General features: G+C 37.1%; 1 protein-coding gene across 2 annotated transcripts in view; it reads right to left on the reverse strand.

The window, feature by feature from the left end:
- Positions 1-27,293, reverse strand: part of fbxw11a (F-box and WD repeat domain containing 11a) — a 36,355-nt gene that overhangs the window by 3,091 nt on the left and 5,971 nt on the right. Inside the window, exons 2-12 of one of the 2 annotated variants that reach the window (XM_056472450.1) lie at positions 24,807-24,911; positions 20,136-20,204; positions 19,085-19,304; positions 17,502-17,688; positions 14,927-15,017; positions 12,553-12,690; positions 12,360-12,478; positions 7,644-7,893; positions 5,525-5,643; positions 3,550-3,660; positions 1,325-1,403 (exon numbers count right to left, since the gene is read on the reverse strand). In XM_056472450.1, coding sequence (XP_056328425.1) covers positions 1,325-1,403; positions 3,550-3,660; positions 5,525-5,643; positions 7,644-7,893; positions 12,360-12,478; positions 12,553-12,690; positions 14,927-15,017; positions 17,502-17,688; positions 19,085-19,304; positions 20,136-20,204; positions 24,807-24,911 — 1,488 coding nt within the window. The remainder of the gene's footprint in view (positions 1-1,324; positions 1,404-3,549; positions 3,661-5,524; positions 5,644-7,643; positions 7,894-12,359; positions 12,479-12,552; positions 12,691-14,926; positions 15,018-17,501; positions 17,689-19,084; positions 19,305-20,135; positions 20,205-24,806; positions 24,912-27,293) is intronic. The other variant, XM_056472451.1, reaches the window with a different exon arrangement.

A 27,293-nucleotide genomic window follows, 5' to 3' on the forward strand; every position in this document is an offset into this window, starting at 1 on the left:
CAAATCTCACAGTTTGGATCACACTACGGTTTTGGAGTCACAGATCGGACCATGTTTTGGTTCAGCAAAAAAGGGAGACGACAAATGTCATTTGCTTTCCATTTATACAAAAATATTACTGCAAAAAAAATCACTGGTTTTAACAAACAGAACTTAGAACCTGTAATATTAATAAAAATAAAAAATAAAATCAAGAAAAAAAGGAAAATATTCAATTCAAAAAATGATCTTTGCTATTGTTGCTGATAATGTTAAATATAGAAAATCTAACATCTTTTACAATAGATCATATTTATTTTTGATAAATGATTCAACCATTCACACATAAAACTTCATGTTTCACTATAGGTGTATCATTTTTGAAAACCTGTTCAGTGACATCCTTTTGATGTTTTTTTGTCGCCACCCATTGGTTACACAATGTAATTGCTACAACATTCACCAGCGTCAAGTTCCATTAACGAGAATTTTAATCTTTACCATAAACATCAGTGTTTACATCCGAACTATAAACTGCTCTCCCAGTTCTTCTGTGTTATTTAATTGTTCGTAACAAAAATCTCTCGTAATAAACGTATGCAAATCATTATCATTTGTCATTCATGTTGTGCGGGTTTGAATTAAGATCACAAGCTTTTAATTGTGCAGCTTTACACTGAATGCAGGAATGCAGGCTAAACAAACAGTGAGAGAACACACCTTTAATTAATAACCTAAGAAAGCATTTAGGTAGGCCACACCACAACTTATTCCATCACCCTTATATTTTACAGGGAGGCCAAAATGCTTTCATACACGTGGTTTGAATGAATTGGGAGGCGATCTCTCTGCAATTGTTATAAAGGTTGGATTAACCTACAAGTTCAAAAAAGTTATTAATCTGCGGGTCACTTGCGTGTCAAACTGTGGGCCGTGATGCGTCTGAAAATATTTTCATGTATTAACACCTTAGAAAACATTCATTTAACTTTAGAAACTTTATACAGCTATGGAAAATGGCAATCTCTGGGTTTATAGAATAAAATAAATATTAATATTTTGCTGAAATCTACACCTAAAGGTCTGATGACACCTCTTCCAAATTTTAAAGTTACAAATTAAGTTTTAAATATATCATCTAAAATGATCATGCAAACGTTTGAGGTAATGAAACAGCTTACAGCGACCCCTTGTGGCTATTTATTTATATATGAAACTGACTTTACATCACAACTAAACAGTATCAGCTGTGATATTGCACACATGATGTAGAAATAATCATTTAAAAGCAATTAAAAGCAGCTATTTGTAAATGTAATGATAGCATTGATTTATTTATACGCACCACAAGCGTACGCAAACATAAAGTGCTGGCGGGGGCCCGTGGATCCAGAGCTGCCTGTAAATCCCAAACTTTAATTTTCCTGTAGAGGAAGAGAGAGAAAGTGCCTGTGAGATACGGCTGACGCATATGAACCAGGCTGACAGATAAACGGCCAGTCAGAAATAAGTGTGTGTGTGTGTGTGTGTGTGTGTGTACAGGTTTATGTGATTTACAGGGACATGATGTTGTATAATGGCATGGGGATGACTTTCATGTACTCTATTAGGCTGGTTTAGAAGGACATGCCGCATGTCCCTGTAATTCAAAATGCTTTAAAATCATATTTAACCCTTGTGTGCTGTTGGGGGTGATTTTGAGTCTTAAATTGGCCACACAGGTCATTGTGTTTCAGCAAATGGAATGATTGTTGGGAGACAAATCTTATTTTGATGCATATTTTGGGAAAATGCTTTAAAGGGCACCTATGGTAAAAAATCTACTTTTCAAGCTGTTTGGACAGACATATGTGCATGTATGGTGTATGGACCGTCATATTGGGGTGATATAAACACACCCACTGCTTTTTTTTTTTTCAATTTAACAACATAAAAAACGGTGGACCAATTGGAGCGGTTTTAAGACCGACCGCAACTTTACGTAGGAGAGCGGTCCCCCCGCCCACCAATATTGATTGACAGGCGCGTCATCATATCCTCAGTTTGTTGATTCACATCCGCCATTTTCAGCGTGAGTCGAAGCGATATCACTAAAGGAACACGCTAGCTCTATTTTTAGATGCAAGGCTCATTGGGCTCAACACAAGATCAATATTCTCCACATTATCGCTCTAATCGGAATTATTGGTTGTATCTTTAGGTAGGTTTGCAAACATGTGTACTTCTCATTGCGTCTACCTTATACTTCAGCCGTTTGCATATCTAGCGATCCCAGAAGCTCCCTGTGATCTTAACTAGCATGCGTTTTAGAGTTCTAAACATAGGTTTCTATCAGGGTATACTCAAGTCGACGGCTGGGCGCCGCGGACCGCTGCAGAAACCTATGTTTAGAATTCAAAAATGCGTGGCGCGACGATTCGGGACACTTCATGCTTCTGGTGCGCCACAGAGAGTGTCTGGTGTGCTGTGTCACGGCTTTGAGCGGCGCATCCGGTGCCTCAGTCAAAGTTAATTCAGTGTGCGTGGTTATTAGTTTCTGTGTACAAGCTCGGCACTTGAAACTAGCACACAGTTGGCTGTAAAACTGTACAAAGACACAAATGATTTTGTACTCTCTGCTTGGTCTGTGTCAGAGTCATACATGTACGACTGAATGCTGATCCTCTCTCTCTCCTTCTCCGTCTGCCTGTCAGACTGTTGCAAACACAGAGCGGGTGAGCTCATGGCCCCGCCCCCTTGTTACGTTGGCGGGAAGCCGAAACTAATTTACATGTGAAGCAACACACCCATAAATCAGCGAGCTGTGGACACGCCCCCAACATGACACTTTTTAACACATTATAATAAACAAATCTGAATTGTGTTTTGAACTGAACCTGAACTGGCACACTCAGAAGAACCATAATATTAATATTAAATCATAAAAAAGAGGTCAACTATGTGCCCTTTAAGAAATTTTTGAAACTCAATACACTCAATTTTACTAACCTTTTGTTATGTTGGGGGCTGTTTTTGCCCCAATGACTTGGATACCTTTCTAGACTTATTTTGATTTACAGATATATCAAGCTAAGCAGCTCAGCTCTCAGAACATAGTAAACATAGTAGGTCTATTTATGCATGCACACTATAATTTGCTGTTTTACTCCATAGAGCTCCATAAGAACCTTTTTTGCACAGGTCTATCTAAAGGGTTAATGCTGCCAAGTGATGATCAACAGTAAAAATGACACTTTACCACTTGCCAAGCGGGAAAACCAGCAACAATGAAGAATGCACAATTATATACTGTCATGGCCTTGCGATCAATAATGTGATTATAATGGAAGTCAATGGGGCAAAAACAGCCACCAACATAACCAAAGGGGAGTCAATTTGAATCAGTACACAATGGTTGAAGCTGTCGTCAAATAAAAATTTAGCTGCAGGTTTCATCTGAGGGTTGGGTTTAGGGGTATAGCAACATAAGCATTTTTTACAGAATAAAATACATTACACCTATGGAGTGTCCCTGTAAACCATGAATACAAGTGTGTATGCGTCTGTGTTTGTGTCTGTGTGTGAAATTACCCATCATATGCTCCGCTCACGATCCTCTTGTTGTCGAATCTGATGCAGCGCACGAGCTCTTCATGACCCTCCAGCACACGCAGACAAGCACCACACTCAATGTCCCACAGTCTGAACACACACATACATTGAAGTAGTATCATATATATGATATACATATCTATTTGTAATTCCTGTTTATAGCGATAACAACCTGCACAGTGTGTTCTTCTATTTGTAAATCTCTAATTCTAGATAATACGGCTTATATATTGTTAATAGTACATCCATCAGTAAAGGACACGCAGAGTTTTCTATAATTGCGCTTATAACTTATACCTGTATCCTGCACTTCCTGCTATTGCACTCCTGCTTAGACCTAAACTGCATTTTGTTGTACGTGTGTAATGACAATAAAGTTGAATCTAATCGAAAGGTCTGAGAGGGTTAATACAGCATTTTTAAGTTTAAATTATTTATGAGTGTTTATTATAGCAAGACAGTGAACTTCATCATCCTAATGTTTGAGATCTGCGGTTTACAGAGATATTTAAGACTTTAGAAACTTCCATTTTAATATAAAAAGTATTTTTGTTTTTGATGCATAAAACTCATTATCTACCATTTTGTAAAAGGTCATTTTTATTTAAATGCTTTTATATAAATTTTAGTTACTCAAATCAAAAGAGACAGAAAAGACATTTAAAACATCACAAAAGGCGTTTGAAAGCTCTTTTGAAATTGCCATTACTTGAAGAACTCTAAATGTACAATTTATCAAGGTTTCCACAAAAATATGATCAACCCTTTTCACCATTAATAATAATGTTAGTAGTAATAATAATAATAATAATAATAATAATAATAATAATAAACGTTTTAGTAATAATAAATGGCAATAGCAAATGTATTACTGTATGACTTTATGTATTACTTTATAACAGCGACACAGTGGTACAGTAGGTAGTGCTGTCGCCTCACAGCAAGAAGGTTGCTGGTTCGAGCCTCGGCTGGGTCGGTTGGCATTTCAGTGTGGAGTTTGCATGTTCTCTCTGCGTTCGTGTGGGTTTTCTCCGGGTGCTCTGGTGTCCCCCACAGTCCAAAGACATGCGGTACAGGTGAATTGGGTAAGCTAAATTTTCCGTAGTGTATGTGTGTGTGAATAAGTGTGTATGGATGTTTCCCAGAGATGGGTTGCGGCTGGAAGGGCATCCGCTGCATAAAATATGTACTGGATAAGTTGGCGGTTCATTCCACTGTGGCAACCCCGGATTAATAAAGGGACTAAGCCGAAAAGAAAATGAATGAATGAATTATATTATATTATTATATTACATTATATTGCTGTGCAAAGATTAATCCTGATTAATCACATCCAAAACAAGTTTTTTTTTTATATAATATACGTGTGTGCACTGTGTATATTTATTTATATACATATATACATACACATATATATATATACACACATATATATATATTTTTTATTTATATATATATATATATATATATATATATATATATATATATATATATATATATATATATATATATATATATATATATATATATATATATATATATATATATATATATATACATATACATATACATATACACACACACACACACACACACACACACACACACACATGCATGCATATATTTGAGAAAATGTTTAAATATATATATATATATAGTAGTTTTGTTTTTATGTATGTGTTTGTATCACATATGCACAATAAATATACAAAATACACACACACATATATTACGTCAAAAAACAAACGTTTATTTTGGATGTGATTCATTTTTGCCCAGCACTATTTATATCATATTATATTATTCAAATAAAAAGTTCATTTATTTAATAAGGATTACATATTTTGGGTGGTGGGGAACAAACTACAATTTGTTTTTGTTAAGAACACACAAACAATGAAGTCTCCAAACAATTTACATGTACAACCAGCAGCGAACTTTGACAGACACTGACCTGATGGTGTTGTCTGAAGACCCACTGACCACAAGTCTGTCTCTGTACTGTAGACAAGCAATGCCGCGCTTATGACCGTTTAGTGTCCGTACGAACTCACATGTGCTGGTGCTCCACACCTGTAAACACACACACACACAGTCTCTTTCATCTTTCTTTAAAGCACGTTATTACCTGCAACAAAACGTTTGTCCAGATAGTTTCGTTATGCTGCGTATTGCAGATTAAAAAAACACTTAATTTTGATTTATAAATGACAACACTGTGATGACTTCTTAATATGAGCTCAATTATTTCAAGCGAATGTGTTATATTAAAGCTAGCCTCATTATTAATGGTTTTAACCTCAATATTAATTTCTGTGGGTTAAAGTAGATAGAAAGAAAAGTTTAAATATTATTAATACCTTAACACTTCCCGTCACGTTACATAGAATACCTAGATAAGGGTTATTTCTAGGCCCACACGGAATCTGAGCGCAGATTCTGCAGATTCTGCAGATTTCCAGCCCATAATTAATTCTGTTTATTTACTTGAGTAAATGTGTGTAAATCTATATTTATTCACTTTATAAATTCATTACAGTAATATTATTGACTAATGTTGATCTGATTTATGTACAATGCAGTTTGTACAGTAATATTTTCTGTCTTTCAGTAGAGATATTATATAAGAGACTTGCTTTGTTTACCAAATAAAGAGAATCTAGTTGGATTTACATTTTAAACATTAAATAAACCTTAAAAATATATACTTTTTTATTTCACATATTAAGGTTTTAGTTATGATAATCCCAAAATAATTCAGTAGAAATCCGCAGATTTTTAACGAATTTCTCAGCAGAAATAGCAAAAAACGTCCGCAGATTCCGTCTGGCCCTAGTTATTTCTTTTGTAACAGTGCTTACTGTGTAACAACCAAAAAAAGATATATACACATATCAGGCATGTGATCAGCAGAGGACAAAAAATATATATATGAGACAACCCACCCCCCATATATATACATTTGTGTGTGTTTTTTTTTTAATTAAATAATACATAATAGAAATAATAATAATAAATATTTAAAAAAAATATATATACACATTCATTTTTTAAATTATTGGTTTAAATGTTTACCAGTTTAATAGTCACCTTAGTAATATTTAATAGGTTTATACTTTGTACCTGTCGGGACAGATCCATGCACCGCCGCTAGATGGCACTGCTAACTCGATTAGTTCTCTTTTGTCCACAGAATATATTTTTTCCAGTAATTTAGTAGACTCTATTCCACGAGATGAATAATATACTAGTGAGTCAACGAAGACAGTGTGCGGCTGCACAATCATTCATTCATTCATTCATTTATTTATTCAGTTTCTTGTTGGCTTAGTCCCTTTATTAATCTGGGGTCGCCACAGCGGAATAAACCGCCAACTTATCCAGCACATGTTTTACACAGCTGATGCCCTTCCAGCTGCAACCCATCTCTGGGAAACATCCATACGCACTTATACACTATGGACAATTTAGCCTACCCAATTCACCCATACCGCATGTCTTTGGACTGTGGGGGAAACCGAAGAACCCTGAGGAAACCCACACGAACGCAGGGAAAACATGCAAACTCCATATAGAAATGCCAACTGGCGTGGCAGAGGCTCGAACCAGCGACCTTCTTGTTATGAGGCGACAGCACTACCAACTGTGCCACTGCGTCGCCGCTGTACAATCATTCAAATCGATTTCAAAATCTTGCATATTGTCAGCGGCTTCCTCAAACGCTCACATTATAAGGCTACACAATATCATTATATTATATACACAGTAGCCTACGTAGGTCTACAATTACATCCCTGAATTAAGTCTGGAATGAAGCAGTTACTGCTCCTCCTTGTGCACAATGATGAACAATGAAGGGGCAAACCATCCAAATCTCAGTCTACTTATGTATAATCATGAACACACTTGTTTGCAGGGTAAGAAGTTTGACTGTTCTCTGATGTTTATTACTATTATGTTAAGTTATTTCTCCCATAGGCGACAACAAAATTTCTAAAATGAGCATTCTTCCACATGGACCCCGCCCACCATGGCCACTCCCACTCATCAATTAACCACTCCCACTAACTCACCTTTATGGTTCTGTCTCCAGACGCCGACACAATGTATTTGTCGTCGAAGTCCACCACGTTGACCGCGGCACGGTGTCCCACGAGCACACGCCGCAGGCTGATGTCGGTGGCAGACGCCATGTCCCACACCGCGATGGAGCGATCTTTCGAACACGTCACCATCAGACCGTTACAGAAGCGCAGGTGCAGAACCGCTTCATTGTGATGGATCAGAGTGTTGAGGACTTCACCAGAACTGACGTCCCACACCCTGACACAAACACACACATATCACACACGTCAATGTGAGCTCCTGTACAGCTTTCCGGCACAACTGCTCATCCCACATGGAACTTTTGACCATGTTAACACATCCTTTAGACAATTTACCACCGAATAATAAAGCAACAACTAATTCCTTCCCTATTTTGTTTCTATTAACTTTAATTCCCTATTAACATGTAAAAGAAGTATACATAACCTCCAATAACATCCACCGTCTTTTGGCATCGCTGTCTTAAAGCTGGAGGTGAAACGAACACATAAAATGAACACGCGCAGCAGGTGCAACAGGGATGGAGCATAAATCACATGTGAACGAGCTCACATCCTGCTGCAGTCGAACGCATGCCAACTGATGTGTTAATGCTCTGTAAACACGATCGCATTACAAAGCCGTTTCCTTCTCCAGGTGTTAAACGTCCGGCCGTTTGCGCTTACACTCCGAGTGACGTAATGCTGATTTATGTGGCTGCACAACTCATTCCTTCAGACTCTCACACATGACAAACATACACGCACACTTCTCCTGGAAAAGGTTTAAAAGGTTGCTAGGGAAGTGAGGTCATTGTCTCCATGGAGACCGTCAGTCAGAGATGAAGGCAGTGTTTGTGACATTATTTTAATAACTAATTTAATTTAGCACTGTAATGAAATTGTTCATAAATCTGACCTTTTCTTCCTAAGTGGGTCAGTGGCCTGAACGTTTAATGTTTTAAGTAGGGATGCACCGATACCATTTTTTGGTAACAGACTTCTGAGTATCGACCGATACAGATCTGATCCCAATACTGTGGCGTTTTTTATTATTATTATTTTTAACATAACACAGTTTCTATAGTTCTGGTGATACTCAAATCATATATCTTCTTTAGTAAAAATAACACGCCTATAGGCCTACTGTATATGACAGATGGCACAATCTAAACATGACGCTTGCTATAAACTATGGGCATTGATATGATCTGTTGTGCTCCAGCTTATGTTTCCTTTTTAATATTAAGAGTTTTCTTCGAAATCTGTAATAGGCTACCCTAAACGATGGTAAAATAACCATCCTTTTAGCAAAGCTTAATATTTTCCTGCAGGTTTGAAGCAGACTAAACCAAACCGCCTGAGGCCTGTTTTACTTAATAAATTCCCTCGCATAAACTCACCGCGAGTGAGACGGAGAAACTGAAAGCATGTCTGAAAAATTATTTTTTTGTCTAAAAAATTCTCTTTTTAAAACGAATTTCGTTTGGTATTTGTTGTTTATGTATTTTTGTTGGTCAGTTATCTACATAATAAACAAGAATATAAGGGTGAAGTTCAAAACAAAGTCCGCTTATATGCTTCAGCGCACAAACTGACAAACAGGTCTGTTAAATAAAATATTAATGTAAATAAAATTAGAGTGAAATATTCACAGTTTTAGAGTAGCTTATATTAACGCTAAATAATTTTCTGTTAATGACAATCCATATACACCCGTCAGTTTCACTTTTATAATTTTAATTAACTAATTTGATCACAATGAGCCAGGCTTTACAAACTATTCGCACCACTTAAAGTACTCCCCTCGGAAGATTAGCCTAAACTCAGTCGGAAGAATGAGAGAACAGAAACTTATTGTAAGAATAATCTTACGGAGCGGCGCATGTTGCGTCTGCGCAACACCTGTGCGTGAATGAAGCGCTTGCATCACTGGCACAGCGCGCAGCCCTCCGGTATACGGACACTTCTAAAACAGCAGCACAAAGGGAAGAAATCAGTGCGTCGAGGATCTGTCCAACGTATTATTGAGCCTTTTCTCATTTAAAGTTTCAGGTAGGCCTACTTTGTGTGTGAAGAGCAGGTAATGACCCTCTCTACTCCAGTGTTTTGAATGCGATCTGCTGGTCTAACAGACACAGCGCAACATGATTTAAATACAGCATTGATCTCCATGTTGCAGGTCAAAATGAACCCATTTAATGCAAAACTAAATGCAGTTCTCCACCAATTTATGTTAACAGGAACAAACAGACTTGGAGAAAGTTTTTCATGTTGTCATGAATGCGACACGCAGTTTGAATTGGGAATGAATAGAGAATGACTGACAGGTGACTGAACATGAATTTAACCACGTGAATATTCATCTGTACTTCACATTAAACTATAAAATGGCATCAGAACATTTAGGATATAGTAGGCCAACATGGCAACTTTCTAGTGCTATACAACAGGCTACCTTTGTGGCTTTTGTTGGCTAATAAATTACACAGATTATCCTATAGCGCACGCGCAAGATCGGATTTGGATCTGTACCAGCTGGCCGATACCAGATCCAGCAAAAACATGCAGTATCGAACCGATATCCGATCCAAGTATCGGGATCGGTGCATCCCCCTAGTTTTAAGCCTCGTAAGCTCAGATATAAAGCTGTTTCTTGATATTTATATGGAAATGATCTCATGGTTTTTTAGGGTGTACTCTCACTAGGTACAGTTGCCTTGAACTGTGCCGAAGCGTGCTTGTCTCTCCTCCCCTCTCCCTCACTGGCCTGCACTCGCACTGCATTTTGCCTTCAGTACCGGAGCACGTTTACGTCATCGATGATGCGACTGTTAAATTTAACAGAAGAGAAGCGCTCTCGCTCAGCACAGTGAACATGGCTTTAGTTATATCGTTTTGTGTTGTTTTTAGTCGTTTGGGATGCAGTGACACACAGTCAAATATTTTGCCGAACAGATCCACAACCTTGGCGCTTATAAATGATCATAAAAGTCATTGTGCAGCAGTTTTAGGAGGTTTGCTGAAGGCATCAGCTGACGAGCAGCGAGGGGTTTGTATCTTTAATAAATTATGACAGTTCGCGTTTATTGAAAACTATGGATTATTAATAAATCCACATTAAACAGTCCCTTAAGTGAAGTTGTGTCTTCAGTTTTGGGTTCAGGCGCGCTTTGCACTCTCACTACAAGCGCACCGAACCAAAGCCCAACCGAACCGCCCTCTGGCACACCTCTTCCAACTGGGCCAGAGCCAGCCAACTGAACCGCATCTGGGCCCGATTCGTAGCACTCACACTTGTTAAACGTACTGCGAAACAGCCTAGTTTGAGTGCACCCATAATGAACAGAAAGCTCAAAAGAATAGCGCTTTTTTGAAATAGTAAACCATTTACTATCTTTCGAAAATATTTCTGTCACTACGATACATTTTTTTTCTAAGCATTAACATTTACCTTTATGCCAAGCTCAGACTGCACAATTTTCTAAATAGTCGTGTTTTCGTGTTAAATAGCACAGATGTTTTCAGACTGCATGACTGTCCGGGGTAGCATTTCGTCAGTGGATCGGCGACAGGGGGTTTCACACTGCATGACTTTAAAATAGGAAGAATGGACCACAACTTTGTCTCGTTCCGCAAACTACGTCTCACAACCAAACACACACGAGACGTAACATGAAAACATCATGAGGTCACATACAGAAGTATATATTTTTTATTTGCTCATCAGGCTTGGAAGGAAATTAGCAATTACTCCTCAACTTTTTTCTTTTTCCTTCATTTTTGGGTCCAAGTAGACAGAAAAGCAGCACTTAACTTTTCCCTCAACCTCCCGGCGGCCTGCAGATACCCATACTAGTGGATTATGTGTGCCAAATATCTGAAGGGTGTCAATGACTCATCTGTGATTTTCTCAGATCGGGCCTTTGACAGTTTACACAGTGTGATTGTTACTCACGTGAACAAGCCCCGATTTGCCTGTGATTTCAGGCATTTGTCACTGATTTCTCAAAATGGAGTCAAAATCAAGGCTAAAATCAAGCAGTCTGAACTCAGCATTAGTTATTTAGCAGAAGCTTTTGTGGTACTACACAAGAATTTATGTATATTTGTGTTTATTTATTGTCACATCAGAAACATATGATTATTTCATGGTAAGGTCAATATAGAAAAGAACAGTTAACATAATAATAATAATAATAATAATAATAATAATAATAATAATATCAAAAACATCTTACATCAATTAGACATAGACATAAATTTTACATGAAATACTTTAAATATTGATTTCTCATGTCGCCTCATACTTCAGTTTCTCATCAAATCTTGTGACCAATCAAATGCTCTCTAGTATTTGACATGCCCCGCCCACTTTAATACCCTTCTCATTTGATGCGCTTGATCTCAACTCTCGATGGCAAAGCTGTGATCAAAACAAAAAGCTATTGGGTGTTTTTTTATAAAGGGGTGGAGCTACTCTATGTCCCACCCTCTCTTCATGTAGTCCATTACGTCAAATTTCAAAAAAAAAAAAAAAAAAGGCCATTTTAAAAGCACTTCCCTGGACCTCAAACAATTCAAAATCTCCAAATTTCTTTTTGCAAACCATGTGAGAATATATATATATATATAATGATTTTATTTTTGAGTGCCTTCTAAATCAGCCACTGTGATATTTGTTTGAGTTATCCGTGTTTGTACCTGACAGTAGAATCTGAGGATCCCGTCACGATGACTCTGTCGTCATACTGTAGACACAGGACTGATCCAGTGTGACCCGTCAGAACCTTCAGACACTCCAGAGACTGTTTGTCCCAGATCTGAGAGGCAGAAACACAATGAGATGACAGCAGACAGACAAACAGACTGGAAAAGAAAATGGACAGATGTGTACTTTGATGGAGTTGTCTCGTAGGCCGCTGATAATCTTGTCGTCGTCGTACTGGAGGCAGTAAACACCTTTACTGTTCTCTGAGCGGCACTGGATCCGCTGGAGATTGTGACGCCCACACCGCCAGTTCGCTTCAATAGTCTGAAGAAACAGAACCAGAAAACCAGGAGACTGGATGAATAAGGAGTAGAGCTGTGGCTGATAATTATTCGAGAATCCCTGCCTTCAATCAATCATGAGATCAGATTCTATGCTAGATTTTAACAGCAGATGGCGCTCTAGGTTAGGTTTTAACAGTAGGTGGCGATCTAAGCTAGTTTTTAATAGTAGACAGTGCTCTAGGCTAGTTCATAATAGTACACAGAGCTCTATGCTAGTTTTTAAACAGCAGATGGCACTCTAGGATAGTTTTCAAATAGCAGTCATTGCTCTAGGCTAGTTTTAACAGCAGATGGCGCTCTAGGCTAGGTTTTTGTTGCTAGTTTAGTTTTTAACAGCAAATGGCACTCTGAGCTAGTTTTTAACAGCAGATGGCACTCCAGGCTATTTTGTTAACTGCAGACGACGCTCTAGGCTAGTTTTTTTTTTGCAGACGGCGTTCTAGGCTAGTTTTTAACAGCAGACGGCACTCTGGGCTAGTTTTTTTTTCTGCAGACGGCGCTCTGGGCTAGTTTTTTTTTCTGCAGACGGCGCTCTAGGCTAGTTTTTAAACAGCAGACGGCGCTCTGGGCTAGTTTTTAACAGCAGACGGCGCTCTGGGCTAGTTTTTAACAGCAGACGGCGCTTTAGGCTAGTTTTTAAACAGCAGACGGCACTCTAGGCTAGTTTTTAAACAGCAGACGGCTCTCTAGGCTAGTTTTTATACAGCAGACGGCGCTCTAGGCTAGTTTTTTTTCTGTAGACGGCGCTCTAGGCTAGTTTTTTTTCTGTAGACGGCGCTCTACGCTAGTTTAACTGCAGACGGCGCTCTAGGCTAGTTTTTAACAGCAGACGGAACTCTAGGCTAGTTTTTAACAGCAGACAGCACTCTAGGCGAGTTTTTAAACAGCAGACGGCGCTCTAGGCTAGTTTTTAAACAGCAGACGGCTCTCTAGGCTAGTTTTTTTTCTGTAGACGGCGCTCTAGGCTAGTTTTTTTTCGGTAGATGGCGCTCTAGGCTAGTTTTTTTTCTGTAGACGGCGCTCTAGGCTAGTTTTTTTCTGTAGACGGCGCTCTAGGCTAGTTTAACTGCAGACGGCACTCTAGGCGAGTTTTTTTTCTGTAGACGGCGCTCTAAACTAGTTTTTAAACAGCAGACGGCGCTCTACGCTGGTTCAACTGCAGACGGCACTCTACGCTAGTTTTTAACAGCAGACGGCACTCTAGGCTGATTTTTTTTCTGCAGACGGCGCTCTAGGCTAGTTTAACAGCAGACGGAACTCTAGGCTCGTTTTTAACAGCAGACGGCACTCTAGGCGAGTTTTTTTCAGTAGACGGCGCTCTAAACTAGTTTTTAAACAGCAGACGGTGCTCTACGCTAGTTCAACTGCAGACGGCACTCTACGCTAGTTTTTAACAGCATACGGCACTCTAGGCTGATTTGTTTTCTGCAGACGGTGCTCTAGGCTAGTTTTTAACAGCAGACGGAACTCTAGGCTAGTTTTTTTTCTAGGCTAGTTTTTTGTTGCTCTAGGCTAGTTTTTAACAGCAGCCAGCACTCTAGGCTAGTTTTTCACAGCAGCCAATGCTCTAGGCTTGATTTTAACAGCAGGTGGCGCTCTAGACAAGTTTTTAAACAGCAGACAGCACTCTATGCTAGTTTTTTAAAATTTACGCTTAAATTCTCATGAGGAAGAGCACTTGCAAGTTGTTTTTTATGTCACAAGATTATTGTAAACACAGCTCACTATGAACACTTGTAATTCGCTTCAACATTTGCTTACTTTATTAATGATTAGTTTAGATTCAAGCTATTATTTTAAATACAAATATTTAGTAACATTACAATAGTCTTTATTATTATTATTTTAATGCTTTTTTTGTGGAATAATTTCTCCATTTTTTTTTAGACAAATAATCCATGCTGAATTGTTTGCACATCACTGTTTCCACAAAAATATTTAGCAGCACATTTTTTGATAATACTAAATGTTTAGTATTATTCATATCATCAAATGATTTTTAATGGATCAAGTGACATCATTTTTATTTTATTTTTGATTAAACCATTCAAAAAATTAAAAAGAAATTGATTAATAATTGCAAACTTCAGAAAGCTAGTGTAACACATAAAAATAGTGTAAAATAATAGTGTGACACTGAATGGATGAAGAGAAAGCTGGATGCATGGATGAATAAATGGACCATTAAAAATAAAAAGAGTAACACGAATGCTCACCTCAATGTCTTGTATAATTTTGGGATAAAGCGAATGGTAGTATGAATTGGGTGGAACCTCATTTGTTCGGTTCTTAAATAAATACTTCTCCCTGGAGACAAAAACAAGAGAAGCACCAGTCAGCAAAATATGAGCCACATAAATTACCGCAATGATTCAGCGCTTGTTATGATGAGTCAGTCGGACTGTTTGTGCGTCTGATGCATCCTTAATATTCCCAGCGCATCATTTTGCACAAATAAAACGCTGACAGCTCAGGCCTGTGATTTGACAGGATTGACAATCATCACGTAAACATCTGGGTTTGTCAACACTAATTATGATTCACTTCGATGCACAGATGTCAGGTTTCTTCAGGCATGTGATTAAATCTGTGCCACTGCAGTCAACAGTAATGAGTTTTAAAAGCAAAAACAAGAAACAGACTAACAAATTACACATTATACATGTACAATTTATTGACAAACTTGGGTTACTGATTCGTACCGGAGGTGTGATAGCAGGTGTGTATTAATTCTGAATATTTTATTTACTCTATCTACAGTTGAAGACAACATTATTAGCCCTGCTGTGAAATTTTAATTGTTTTTCAAGTATTTCTCAAGGTGTTTAACGGAGATGATTTTCCCCCCAATTTCTGTTTAAAGGAAAGATTTTTAACATTTAAGCGTACTACTTTTAATAACTCATTTCTAATACCTGATTTCTTTTATCTTTGCCATGATGACAGCACATAATATTTGACTAGATATTCTTCAAGATATTAGTATTCAGCTTAAAGTGACATTTAAAGTAGAGGTGCTCCGATCGATTGGCTGATAATCACATTTAATGACTCGATCGGTACTCGCTTATCTGGCCGATCTCATTACCTAATAATAATTAATACCTCATTTTGACATTTTACTGGAGAACAGACTTAGAAGTCCACTGTCTGTTTTTTGAACATGAGATTAAACTGTTGCACAGATTCACCCTAATATGAATCAATGCAGCAATGAAAACTAGTGTGTGCACTGGTTTTTATATCCTAGTAGGGACTTAAATCTGAATATACACAGACTTACGGAAATTTGTGTCACTTCAATTTTAGTCCCCACGTCTAGAAATATCCCAGAATGAAGTATTTTGAAATGTAAAAAATGCAGATTGAGGTTTGAGTTTAGGGGAAGGGTTGGGGTAGAGGGAGAGTTTACAGTTTGTATAGCAGAAATATCATTACGTCTAGGGCTGCACTGTGATTTATCTAATCAAAATTGTAATTGAGATTTAAAATTTGATTTACAATAATTTCATAAAAAAGCTTCAGGTTCGATGTGGTGGTTTTAATAGCACCAAAGAAAGACCAAGCATAATCACAAAGTACGCTACACTACGCTTCTGTGTATTTAAAACCATTTTTATCAATAGATTTGTCATGACAAATTAAGAAAATAACTAGTTAAGAAAATAAACAGCTAGTCCCTTTATTAATCAGGGGTCACCACAGCGGAATGAACCACCAACTTATCCAATATATGTTTTAAGCAGCAGATGCCCTTCCAGCTGCAACCCATCACTGGGAAACATCCATACACACTCATACACTAATGACAAATTAGCCTATCAAATTCACCTGTACCGCATATCTTTGGATTTGTGGGGGAAACCGGAGCACCTGGAGGAAACCCACAGCAACACGGGGAGAATATGCTCCGAGATCAGGCATATTTTGAATTCAGTTAAGTAAATTAAAAATAAAATCTTGTATATAGATATAAAAGACCTTTATATTTACATTGTGTTAAATTTTTCATATTGATTTCATGACATTCATGGTGCGCTGACAATGCTCTCCATACACCATTTTAGATTTTAGTTCACAGCACAGGAAATCTTGATTTTTAAATGTTTAAATTTATAAATACATTTATATTTGTATATTATTTGAAATATATTTTTGTCCTTTAATATAAGCAGTCAGATATATGTACTGTACCTTTAAATTTACCCGTTTAAAGAAAGCACTGTTTTTTTAATGTATCAAACAAAACTGAAGTACATGCACAGAACAAAACGAGCATTTCTAGCAAATAAATAAATGCATTTTTAAATAATAGCATTGTCAAGTGAGTTCGTTTGTGATTGGTCCTGCAGTCAACAGAAAGGTCTGCGATTGGATCTAACGTTTAGCGCCGCTCTGGCTTTATTCATGGCCACGGTTACAGTTTATAATGCGCGGTTATCACAGCTGATCCGCAATAGGCACGGTGGAGAAAACTCATGCTGCAGAGTAACACGCTCGTGCGTGTGTGTGTGTGTGGATCCACAAGTAATGCTGTAACAGCCCAAAAAGGTTATGTTAACTTACGCAAGCAGGTCAAACACACACACACACACACACACACACACACACACACACACACACACATACATACACACTAAATAATTGCAGCTTTTGTGATTCGAAAAAAAAAAAATAAAAAAAATAAATCGCACCTTTTCAAATCGCAATTTCGGTTTAAAATCGATTAATCGTGCAGGTGTAACTAAGTTTATGACATTTAGGACTAAGTTTTTGTGTGTGTTCTTTTACCACTGATGCCGCTCTGACAGGCCTTTCCACAGAGGGTCCGTTCGCACCATCCTCTCGATGAGCTTCTTCCAGAGCATCCCGTCTGAAATGACCCTCTGCCACTCTCGACAGACCAGCTCAGCCGAGCACAGAGAGCGAGCGTCCAGGAACGACAGGATGTTCTCTGCGATATGATCCAGACCCCGAGCTGCAAACACACAGATCCACTCAGAGTTACTGATCCACTCAGAGTGTTAGCTGTCTACTCTTAAAAACTAGAAATAAAATAAAAACTAATAGTAAAATAAATATACAAAATAAATAAATAAATAAATAAAAATAAACAAAAATAAAGGTATATAGGAAATGTATAAAATAAAAGCACATATCAAAATTACTAAATATATATATAAAATCATAAAATCATAAGACTTAAGCTTATGGTAATATACTATAATGTATGTTTAATACTAATGTAAATTATGTTGCACTTTTTTTACAGTTCGTTTAACTTCATGTGCTAAAATCTGTGAAACTGAAAAGACGTTTTGAAATTTATATACATCAATTATATGTACATACATCAAGAATAAACTTTAATTTGGAAAAAGATATCAAAAAAACCCAACAAAATGACTCACTGTTGAACCAAAATTAAAAAGGTATTAAACTGAAGACAGAAAAGCAAACAAAAAATAATCAATAAAAACTAGAATATTATTGTCAGTGATATTAAAATAACACTGATTGAGCCCTTTAACATTTATTTAGTAAGGATTTATTAAGTATTTATTTAGAAATAAGTAATTATTAAGTAAATAAGCATTTATTTATTTGTTTATTTATTTAGTAAGTATGCATGTATGTATGTAAAAAGTAATTATGTATTTATTAAGTAAATCATTATTTATGATTCACAGATATACCCTTTTTTACAGTTAGTTTAACTTTCATGTCCTGAAACTGAAAAGACAATTTGAAAATAATATACATAAATGATATGGATATACATGAAGAATGATATACACTTCAATTTGAAAAAAATAAATATCCAAAAAACAACAAAATGACTCAATATTGAACAAAAATAAAAATGTATTAACCTGAAAACAGGAAAGCAAACAAAAATAATCCAAAATATCAATATAAACTACAATATTACTATCAGTGATGCTAAAACAACACTGATTTAACACTTTAACACACATTCTTCTACATTCATTATTTTAATAAATCAAATTTTAATAGGTTAAATAAGAAAAAAAGGAAAAGAAAATAATGAATGTAGAAGAATGTATGTTAAAGTGTTCAATCAGTGTTATTTTAGCATCACTGATGGTAATACTTTACATTTTAAAAGTAATTCTGCTAAAATTACACTTCATCAAAATATCACTTTTTATTCCACGTATCATCATAAGTTTTACCCACTCCTAAACATTCCATAAAACAAGCAAACAAACAAGTCTCTGCAGGTTCTGATCAGTGTGTGTGTGTGTGTGTGTGTAAGTGGGTGTTTCTAGCTGAGTGCCGACAGACACATTTTGGATGCGGCTTATGCATGCGCTTCAGTAGGAGGATTTGCTGAAGTGTGAGTTTGTTACCTGGCAACGCGGTGATGAAGTCTCTCTGTAACATGGGCTTCAGGTAGGAGTTGATGTGTCCGTGCTGATAATGACACATGCGTGAGATCAGATGCTCCACAAACTCCACCTGGTCCGATTCTGACCACTGGTCGAAGAGCTGGATGCACAGATCTTTCTCCTTATCGAAGCTCCCTTGAGACGGCCTCTTCCTCGAACCCGCCACTGAACCGTTCCCTAACTGGACACAGAGAACAACAACATAAGAAAAATAACAGGAGAATGAAAGCATGCCAAACCCAATTTCATACTCAGTTTAAACTAGAGTTGGATTTTAGCTTTTTGTTATTCAGCTATAAAATGTTTTGCATATAAAATAATGGTGACAATTTAGTACAGGGACCAATTCTCACTACTAAATAGTGTCTTATTACCTGCCTATTATTAAGATGTTGGCAGTTTATTAGCATATATAAAATACATATTCTTCATGATCTTATTCTACATCCCTAATCCAACCTAAACCCAACTAGTACCTTAAAGGGTCATGAAACCAAAACGAATTAGCTGAAAATGGTTCACACTAACTTAACCCACAGACCAATGTAAATGCTAAAAATATCTTTCAACAGCATCAGAATACTAAAGTGACAAAAAAAAATGTAACCAGAGTCTAATTATTTTACATTCATGTTGTAATACTTCAATTAGCTTATTGATTAATTATTATATAGTAGATTTTAACACCCTTAAGCAGGTCACACACCGGAAGCGCCGCGACACGGCGCGCACATGACAGTTAAAAGCATCACACACCAGACGCGGACATTTGCATGATATTTAACATGAAACTAATCAGATGGCGCTCTGTGACAGGGCAGAGAAATGAACAGTGTCCCGAGTCGTGGCTGGGCGTTGCGGACAGCCGCCGATTTGCCGCGCCGGTGTGTGTACCCTGAAAGAAACCTATGGTTAGAATTCTGAAATGTATGGCGCTGCGTGACGCTTCTGGTGTGCGACCTGCATTACAGTCTACAGTCATGTTGTGTGACAGAAACAGCCACACACACACCTTGAAAACTGTGGTCTTCTTTGGAGAAACGTCATCTGTGTTATTCTGAGACTCCATCACTGTCATGTTCTACAGAGACACAAGAGAGAGCGAGAGATTTAACATGCTAGTAAAGCATTCAGAACAATGCATTCTGGGTAAAACATTCCCGAATAACCCAAAAGCAGCTTAACAAACACATACAGAAACAACCACCACAAACGTACCTCCCAAAACTCAGATCAGATCAGATCAAATCAGATTTTTGGAGAACAAACTCTGAAGTAAGGGGGAGGGGCTTAACGTTTCAGCTGAACTACTGCTTTAATTGGATTGGTCGGCTCAGTGTGTGCTCAGCTCTGTATTTAAGCACACGGTGAGTTCTAATCATGCACACATACAACCTACAAACATAAACATACAAAGAACGCTGATGGAAAAACGTGACCTGCTCGTTTCACACGCATATAGTTTCCATACCCCTGGCAAAATCTGACTTAGTTACTTTTATTCAACTAGTAATTTTTTTTGGACCAGAAATAACATCCAAAAGATATCAAGACGGTGTACAAGAGCCATCATTGAGGAGAAAACATATTTCTCAGCTTTTATTTACATTTGAACAAGTCAGAATTAATGAATAATTACAGGCCTGACCGTATATAATTTCCTCACTGAGCTGCAGGACTTATTTTGTATCACTTTAGTAATATTCACTTATGTGAACAATTTATTTACATTTTTTCAATATTTTTTCAGATATTTAATAAAAAACCCTGAAAATCTGTGACTTTAGTGCATTTATGAAGTCAGTTTTGCACATTGTCTAATTTATTAATGCATATTGTTTTATTTCAGCACTACGAGCTGCCAGCTGACTTGGAGACGACAACGTTTGGCAATGGTGTGATGTGTGAATAATTCGCTTTTAATTATCCTGAATTATTTGTATCAAAAGCATTACATTGGGTTTCACAGCATTTCATATCAACTGCTGTCATTGGATTGTTTATTATTGAATTAGGGGACGGGAACAGAGCGTTCAATACCGGCCAAACATTTGTGTTGATAAGACTTTGAAGTAGCAATAGACGTTTGTTATGCTACTCAAGACTGAATCTGTTTAAAGGGATAGTTCACCCAAAAATATTAGTTTACTCACTATTTACTTACCCTCAAGCAGTGCTTAATTTGTGAATTGCGAGGTCCAGGAACAGATTGGGGTAACGCATCCAGCATGTTACCAGAGGATGTAGAGTAGGGGTGTCAAAATTAATTGTTTCTTCGGTGCACCGCGATGCAGACGTGGACAATTCAGTATCGATTCAGTATACTGACGTCATTTATCTCATATGCACCATGTCACCGTAGCTTACTATGGCAAGGGAGGTGAGCGTGTGTATTTACAACGCTCCAACTACTTTAACAACGCAGAAACTGCACAATTTCACTGTGTGTGTGTTTGCTGGACAGTCTTTCACTGACTCTTACAGTAGAAGCCTCTATTTCACTGTGATTGAGAGAATGAAAGTAAACTCAGTTTCTTTCTCTCATTGTGTCCCATGTGACCGGTTGCATGACTTATCCTCTTCTCTCGGCTGTTACAGCAATACTTCTGGATACAGAAACGAGCATGTGGTTTTATCCACCACGTCTATCATGGATCAGCTGTGATCGCCGCTGCAGTGTTGCAAGATGTAGCTGACTAATTCCAGCCCAAAAACTATCCAAAACCCACCGAAATGTCTATCCAAAACAGCCCAATCTGGCAACACCGCGCCGCTGCAGTTTATCAGTGTCACTCATCGGTGAACAGCGCCTGTGAAGTAAAATATAAAATTGTGTATGGAAAGCATCGTCAATGCACTGTGATGCACCGAGATATTGAATTGAACCGAATCGATGGCATGATAATCGTAACCGAACTGAACCGTGAGACCAGTGTAGGTTCACACCTCTAATGTACAGGTGTCCACACACGAAAGTAGAGAGCGGGGGCCGGGGGGGAAGGGGTGTGTGGTAGGAATACGGGCCGTTGGATGGTGGAGGGGTGTCACGGAAAAAAGTGAAAGTGAACAGCGGACGTGTGAGGAGTGTGGTTGAGGGAGATCGGTAAAATGAGATGGCGGATCAGATTTCAGAGGTGCTGGATCCGGAGTGTTCCGGCACAAATTAAGCCCTGCCTTCAAGTGGTTCCAAACCTTCACGAATTTCCTTCTTCTGTTGAACACTAAAGAAAACCGGTAACCACTGACTTGCATAATAAGAACAACAAATATTATGGAACTCAATGGTTTTTAGAATTCCAGCATTTTTCTAAATATCTTCATTTGTGTTTAACAGGAGAAAGAAACTCATAATGGTTTAAAAACAAGTAAACGATAAGGGAGTTATTTTCATTTTTGGTTGAACTATGGTGTGATATGTGAATAATATGTTTTTAATTATCCTGAACTATTTGCATCAAAAACATTAAATTGGGTATCACAGTATGTCATTTTAACTAGTTTATTTTTATTGAATTAGCGGAGTGGAACAGAGTGTTCACTACCAGCCGAACATTTGTTTTGATAAGACTTTAAATTATCAATAGAAGCTTGTTATGCTAATCGAAACTGAAGCGATTTAAAGGGATGGTTCACCCAAAAATGAATTTACTCACTATTTACTCAGCCTCAAGTGGTTCCAAACCTTTAACCAAACCGGTAACCATCGACTTCCATAATAGGAAATACAAATATGGAAGTCAATGGTTACAGAATTTTTCTAAATATCCTCATTTGTGTTTAACAGGAGAAATAAATTTATAATGGTTTGAAACAAGTAATTGATGAATTATTTTCATTTTTGGATGAACTAATAAAATAGTGCTAGTAAAAATAGTAATATTGTGAAATATTATTACAATTTTAAACATCTGATCTCTATTTTAATACATTTTACCTGCTCATAAAACATTTTTTCATTAAGATCCTCAATGTTGAAAATGCTTCTGCTTCAGATTTTTTGGTGACAATTAAAAGAAATTCCAAAGTACAAAACAGTTATTTAATAGAAATCTTTTCTAACATTTCTAAATAATATGACTGATTTTTAATCACTTTAATGTGTGACTGCTCAATTCATTTCTTTTAAAAACGTGTTCACTCACTGACTCTAATTTGGCTTAGTTCCTGTTTCATCAGTGGTTGCCACAGCGCAATGAACCACCAATTGTCTTATGAAGGGAATTAGTGTTATTAAAAATGGACTGTTCGGGTTTGTGACACCTTTAGCAAGTGTCAGTGTGTGTTTCTCAATGGGAAACGTTCAGGTATAAGGTGGCGAGACTAACGCAAACAGACATGCAAAGCAGAAAGATGCACATGCAGCGTGATTAGTGCAGCGAGAGAGAGTAAGGATGTCAAAAAACACAAGTGAAAGCAGACAATCTGTCCTTCCTGCTCATGTAAACTGCACTTCCTTTCAATTTGACCAAAATAAAAGGTGACTAAAATAGACATCTAAGATTGTCAAAAGTATCGACTTTGGTACCAAAATCGACCATTTTAAACAATTGATGTGTCAGCGGATCGCTCATATATCCGCTCACAGACAGATCAGCTGATTGACGCGTCTTTAAGAACACTCCAGTGTTTGTTTATTTTTGTTTGTACTTAGTGAACAGCGGTGAAGAGTGGTAAAATGATGACCTTCAGGGCCAATCACAGTCATTTCTGTTGAGTGAGTGAACATAATGGCCAATCAGAAGTGTCAATGTTCTCAACATCGCTCAAATCTTAGCGGACATGACATGGTGTCGCATGATGTGGGATTAAAATAAAGCAGAAAATATTTCAGAAGACATGCAAGGTATAAACATAATAAAGTGAAAGATTTCTTACTGCCAGTGACTATGTAGGATTTCAAGCAAATCTTGCCAAAAATAAATACAATTTATAGCTATAACAAACATTAATTGTATTTAATTATTAATACAATAAAGAAACCCTATCAATGAAAAATTACAAATTCTTCCCAAATAGAGTTACCTAAATAGTTTTAATAATTCGCAATATACACTGTAATAAACATCCATTAATCAACAGTTTCCGTATTTTGTGATTCACAAGTGTCTTCCCTTTATTTACGGTTGTGAATTGCATTATGGGATGTTGATCTCTGCCCTGTTAACTTCTGATGTTGAAAATTCAACTCCACAGTTTAACAAAGTGACTTTTAATGACATTTTAGTCGTTTGAAATAATATAGAAACAAGTCTGTAAATAACAGAAAATGTACTGGCAGTTTATTATAAGGTTTTGTAGCATAATATATAACACCAACTCAGACAATATATGACTGCAAACTGTCAATAAAAGTCACCTTATCAAACTTTTCAAGGTTTAAAGTTGTTGGAAGAAAAATCAAGGTCCCATGATGCAATTCAAAAGCACAAATAAACAAAGACAAATAAAAGAAAAACTAAATATCACAATATTGTGCAGCTTTAGTATCAATTGGTACCGAAGTTTTTGACAAGCCTACATCTGTCTATAGATCCATCTGTCTATAGATCAGTCGACCAATTATTAGATTTAGAGACAAGAAGCCAACACACACACACATGCATGCATGCACACGATCAGACAGACGGAGGGAGAGACGGACAGACAGAGGAGGAGCAGGAGGTGCTGAAGACGAAAGCAGAACCTGGTTGTGTGCGCGGGACGAGGGGAGGCTCTGCAGGCACCTGAGAGCACACAGACTCTCTGCCACCGACGAACAACCCAGCCAGACAGAACGAGGCAGAGAACACTGTGAGAGAGAGAAAGAGAGAGAGAGATGCAAGAGAAGGAGAAACAGAATGGGAATATGTGATAGAGAGACAGAGAAAACAGACACAAAATGAAGGGGAAAAAAACAAATAAAGACCAAGGAAAGCAAGGAAAAAAGAAAAAAAAAAACACAGGAAAAAAAACAAATAGGCAAAGACAGAATGAAATACAAACCAAAGAGAGAAAGAAAAGAAAAAAAATGATAGAAAAAAACAAGACAGGTGGAAAAGACAAAAAAGAAACCGAATGAAAATATGCAATAAGAGAGAGAGAGTGAAAACAAAGACAAAGAGAAAAAATAAAATAGAAAATAAATAAAGACCAAGAAAATAAACGACAAACCAAGGAAGAAAAAACCCAGAACAAATACAGAAAGAACAGAATAAAGGATAGGAGAAGCAAAACAGAGAGAGAAAAAAACATGACATTGAAGAAAAATAACAACAAATAGGTAAAGAAAGGAAATAAAGAAAAAAGCAAAGTCAGAAAGAGAATAAATAATAAAAAGGAATAGCAGAAGGAAGAAAGGAGGAAGAAAGAAAGAAAAGAAAGAAAGAGAATAAATAATGAAAAGGAATAGCAGAAGGAAGAAAAGAGGAAGAAAGAAAGAAAGAAAGAAAGAAAGAAAGAAAGAAAGAAAGAAAGAAAGAAAGAGAGAAAGAAAGAAAGAAAGAAAAAAAGAAAGAAAGAAAGAAAGAAAGAAAGAAAGAAAATGAATAGCAGAAGGAAGAAAGGAGGAAGAAAGAAAAGAAAGAAAGGAATAAATAATGAAGGAATAGCAGAAGAAAGAAAGGAGGAAGAAAGAAAAGAAATAAATAAATAATGAAGGAATAGCAGAAGAAAGAAAGAAGGAAGGAAAGAAAGAAAGAATATACAATGAAAAGGAATACGGAAGGAACAAACACGAAAGAAAGGCATGCAATTAATAAAAGTGCCGTGAGGGCCGAACAAGTGAAAGTGTGAAAGAAAGAGGAGAGTCAGTGTGGAAAGTGAGGGAAAAAAAAACTGTATTAGAGCAACAGTGAGCAACACACACACACACACAGACAGACCAACAAACAACCATGAGTGGGCGGAGCGGAGAAGAGGGAGGGGCTTCACAAGCTTCCTCCTCTTCTGTGCTCCATAAAACATGAGCTATAGTTTAGAGGATGGACACGTGAACGCAAACGTCACACACTCGACAGATTCATGCACTAGAGTTGTGTATACACACTAGAGGTGTGTATTTCAGCATAACACTCAAAAACATCGGAAACAAACATGAACAATGCAGTATTCTTTGATTTTTTTTTATTTTAATTTTACATTTTAAACTATTTAATTTACACAAACAGGCTTATGTTTAATAATCTAATTGAACATGCAATAAAACTATTTATATTGAAATATTATTTGTATTAAAAATATATGCATATGAATATTTAATATATGAAAATTGATTAAAAGTTAAATACATTTTAAAATCCAATTCTTTTCATATAAACGGCACACCTGAATTTAACAGTCGGCTTTCAGATCGAATTCTAAAGGATTTTTACATTTATTTTATAAATATTATGTTTTTCATTTTCTATTTAAATTAATACTTACACCCGATTTACACAGGGCGTCCGCGTCAATGCTTCGCATTCACTTTGAATGGGTGATGTCAAGCGTTGCCAAACTGAATTGTGGATCTGTTAGCTTCGCTTCAGTGGCGTTGCTCGCTGCAAAAGTTGCCAATTTCTCAACTTCTCAGGCGTCAACAGAAGCGTCAGCCAATCAGATTGCTTTATGCAATTACCCCAGCTCAGACAGCAGCCGAATGCGGAGTAATTTCATTGGCTGACACTGCTATGACAATCGCGCCAGCCACAACTTCAGACACGCCCTCCGTCAAGAGTTGATGCTAAAGCCCCGTGTGAATCGGGCGTTAAAGGTATAGTTCAAATTATTCACGATTTATGAACCCTCATGTGGTTCCAAACCTTTATGAGTCCAGCAGTGTTTTATTAAAGGGATACAATTCTGTCATCACTTACTCATCCTTCACTTTCTTTTATGAAACACACAAGATATTTTGAAGAAAGCTAAAAACCTGTAACCATTGACTTTCATAGTAAGAAAAAACTAATACTATGGAAATCGATGGTTACAGGTTTCCCTTCATTCATTCTACTTTGGCTTAGTCCATTATTTATAAGGGGTCACTACAGCAGAATGAACCGTCAACTATTCCAGCATATGTTTCACACAGCGGATGCCCTTCCAGCTGCAACCCAGCACTGGGAAGCACCCATACACTCAAATTCACACTCACACACTACGGCCAATTTTGTTTCCCCTATTCACCTATAGTGCATGTGTTTGGACTGTGGGG

Source organism: Danio aesculapii, chromosome 14 (genome assembly GCF_903798145.1).
Source record: "Danio aesculapii chromosome 14, fDanAes4.1, whole genome shotgun sequence".
In the NCBI taxonomy this organism is placed as follows: Eukaryota; Metazoa; Chordata; class Actinopteri; order Cypriniformes; family Danionidae; genus Danio; species Danio aesculapii.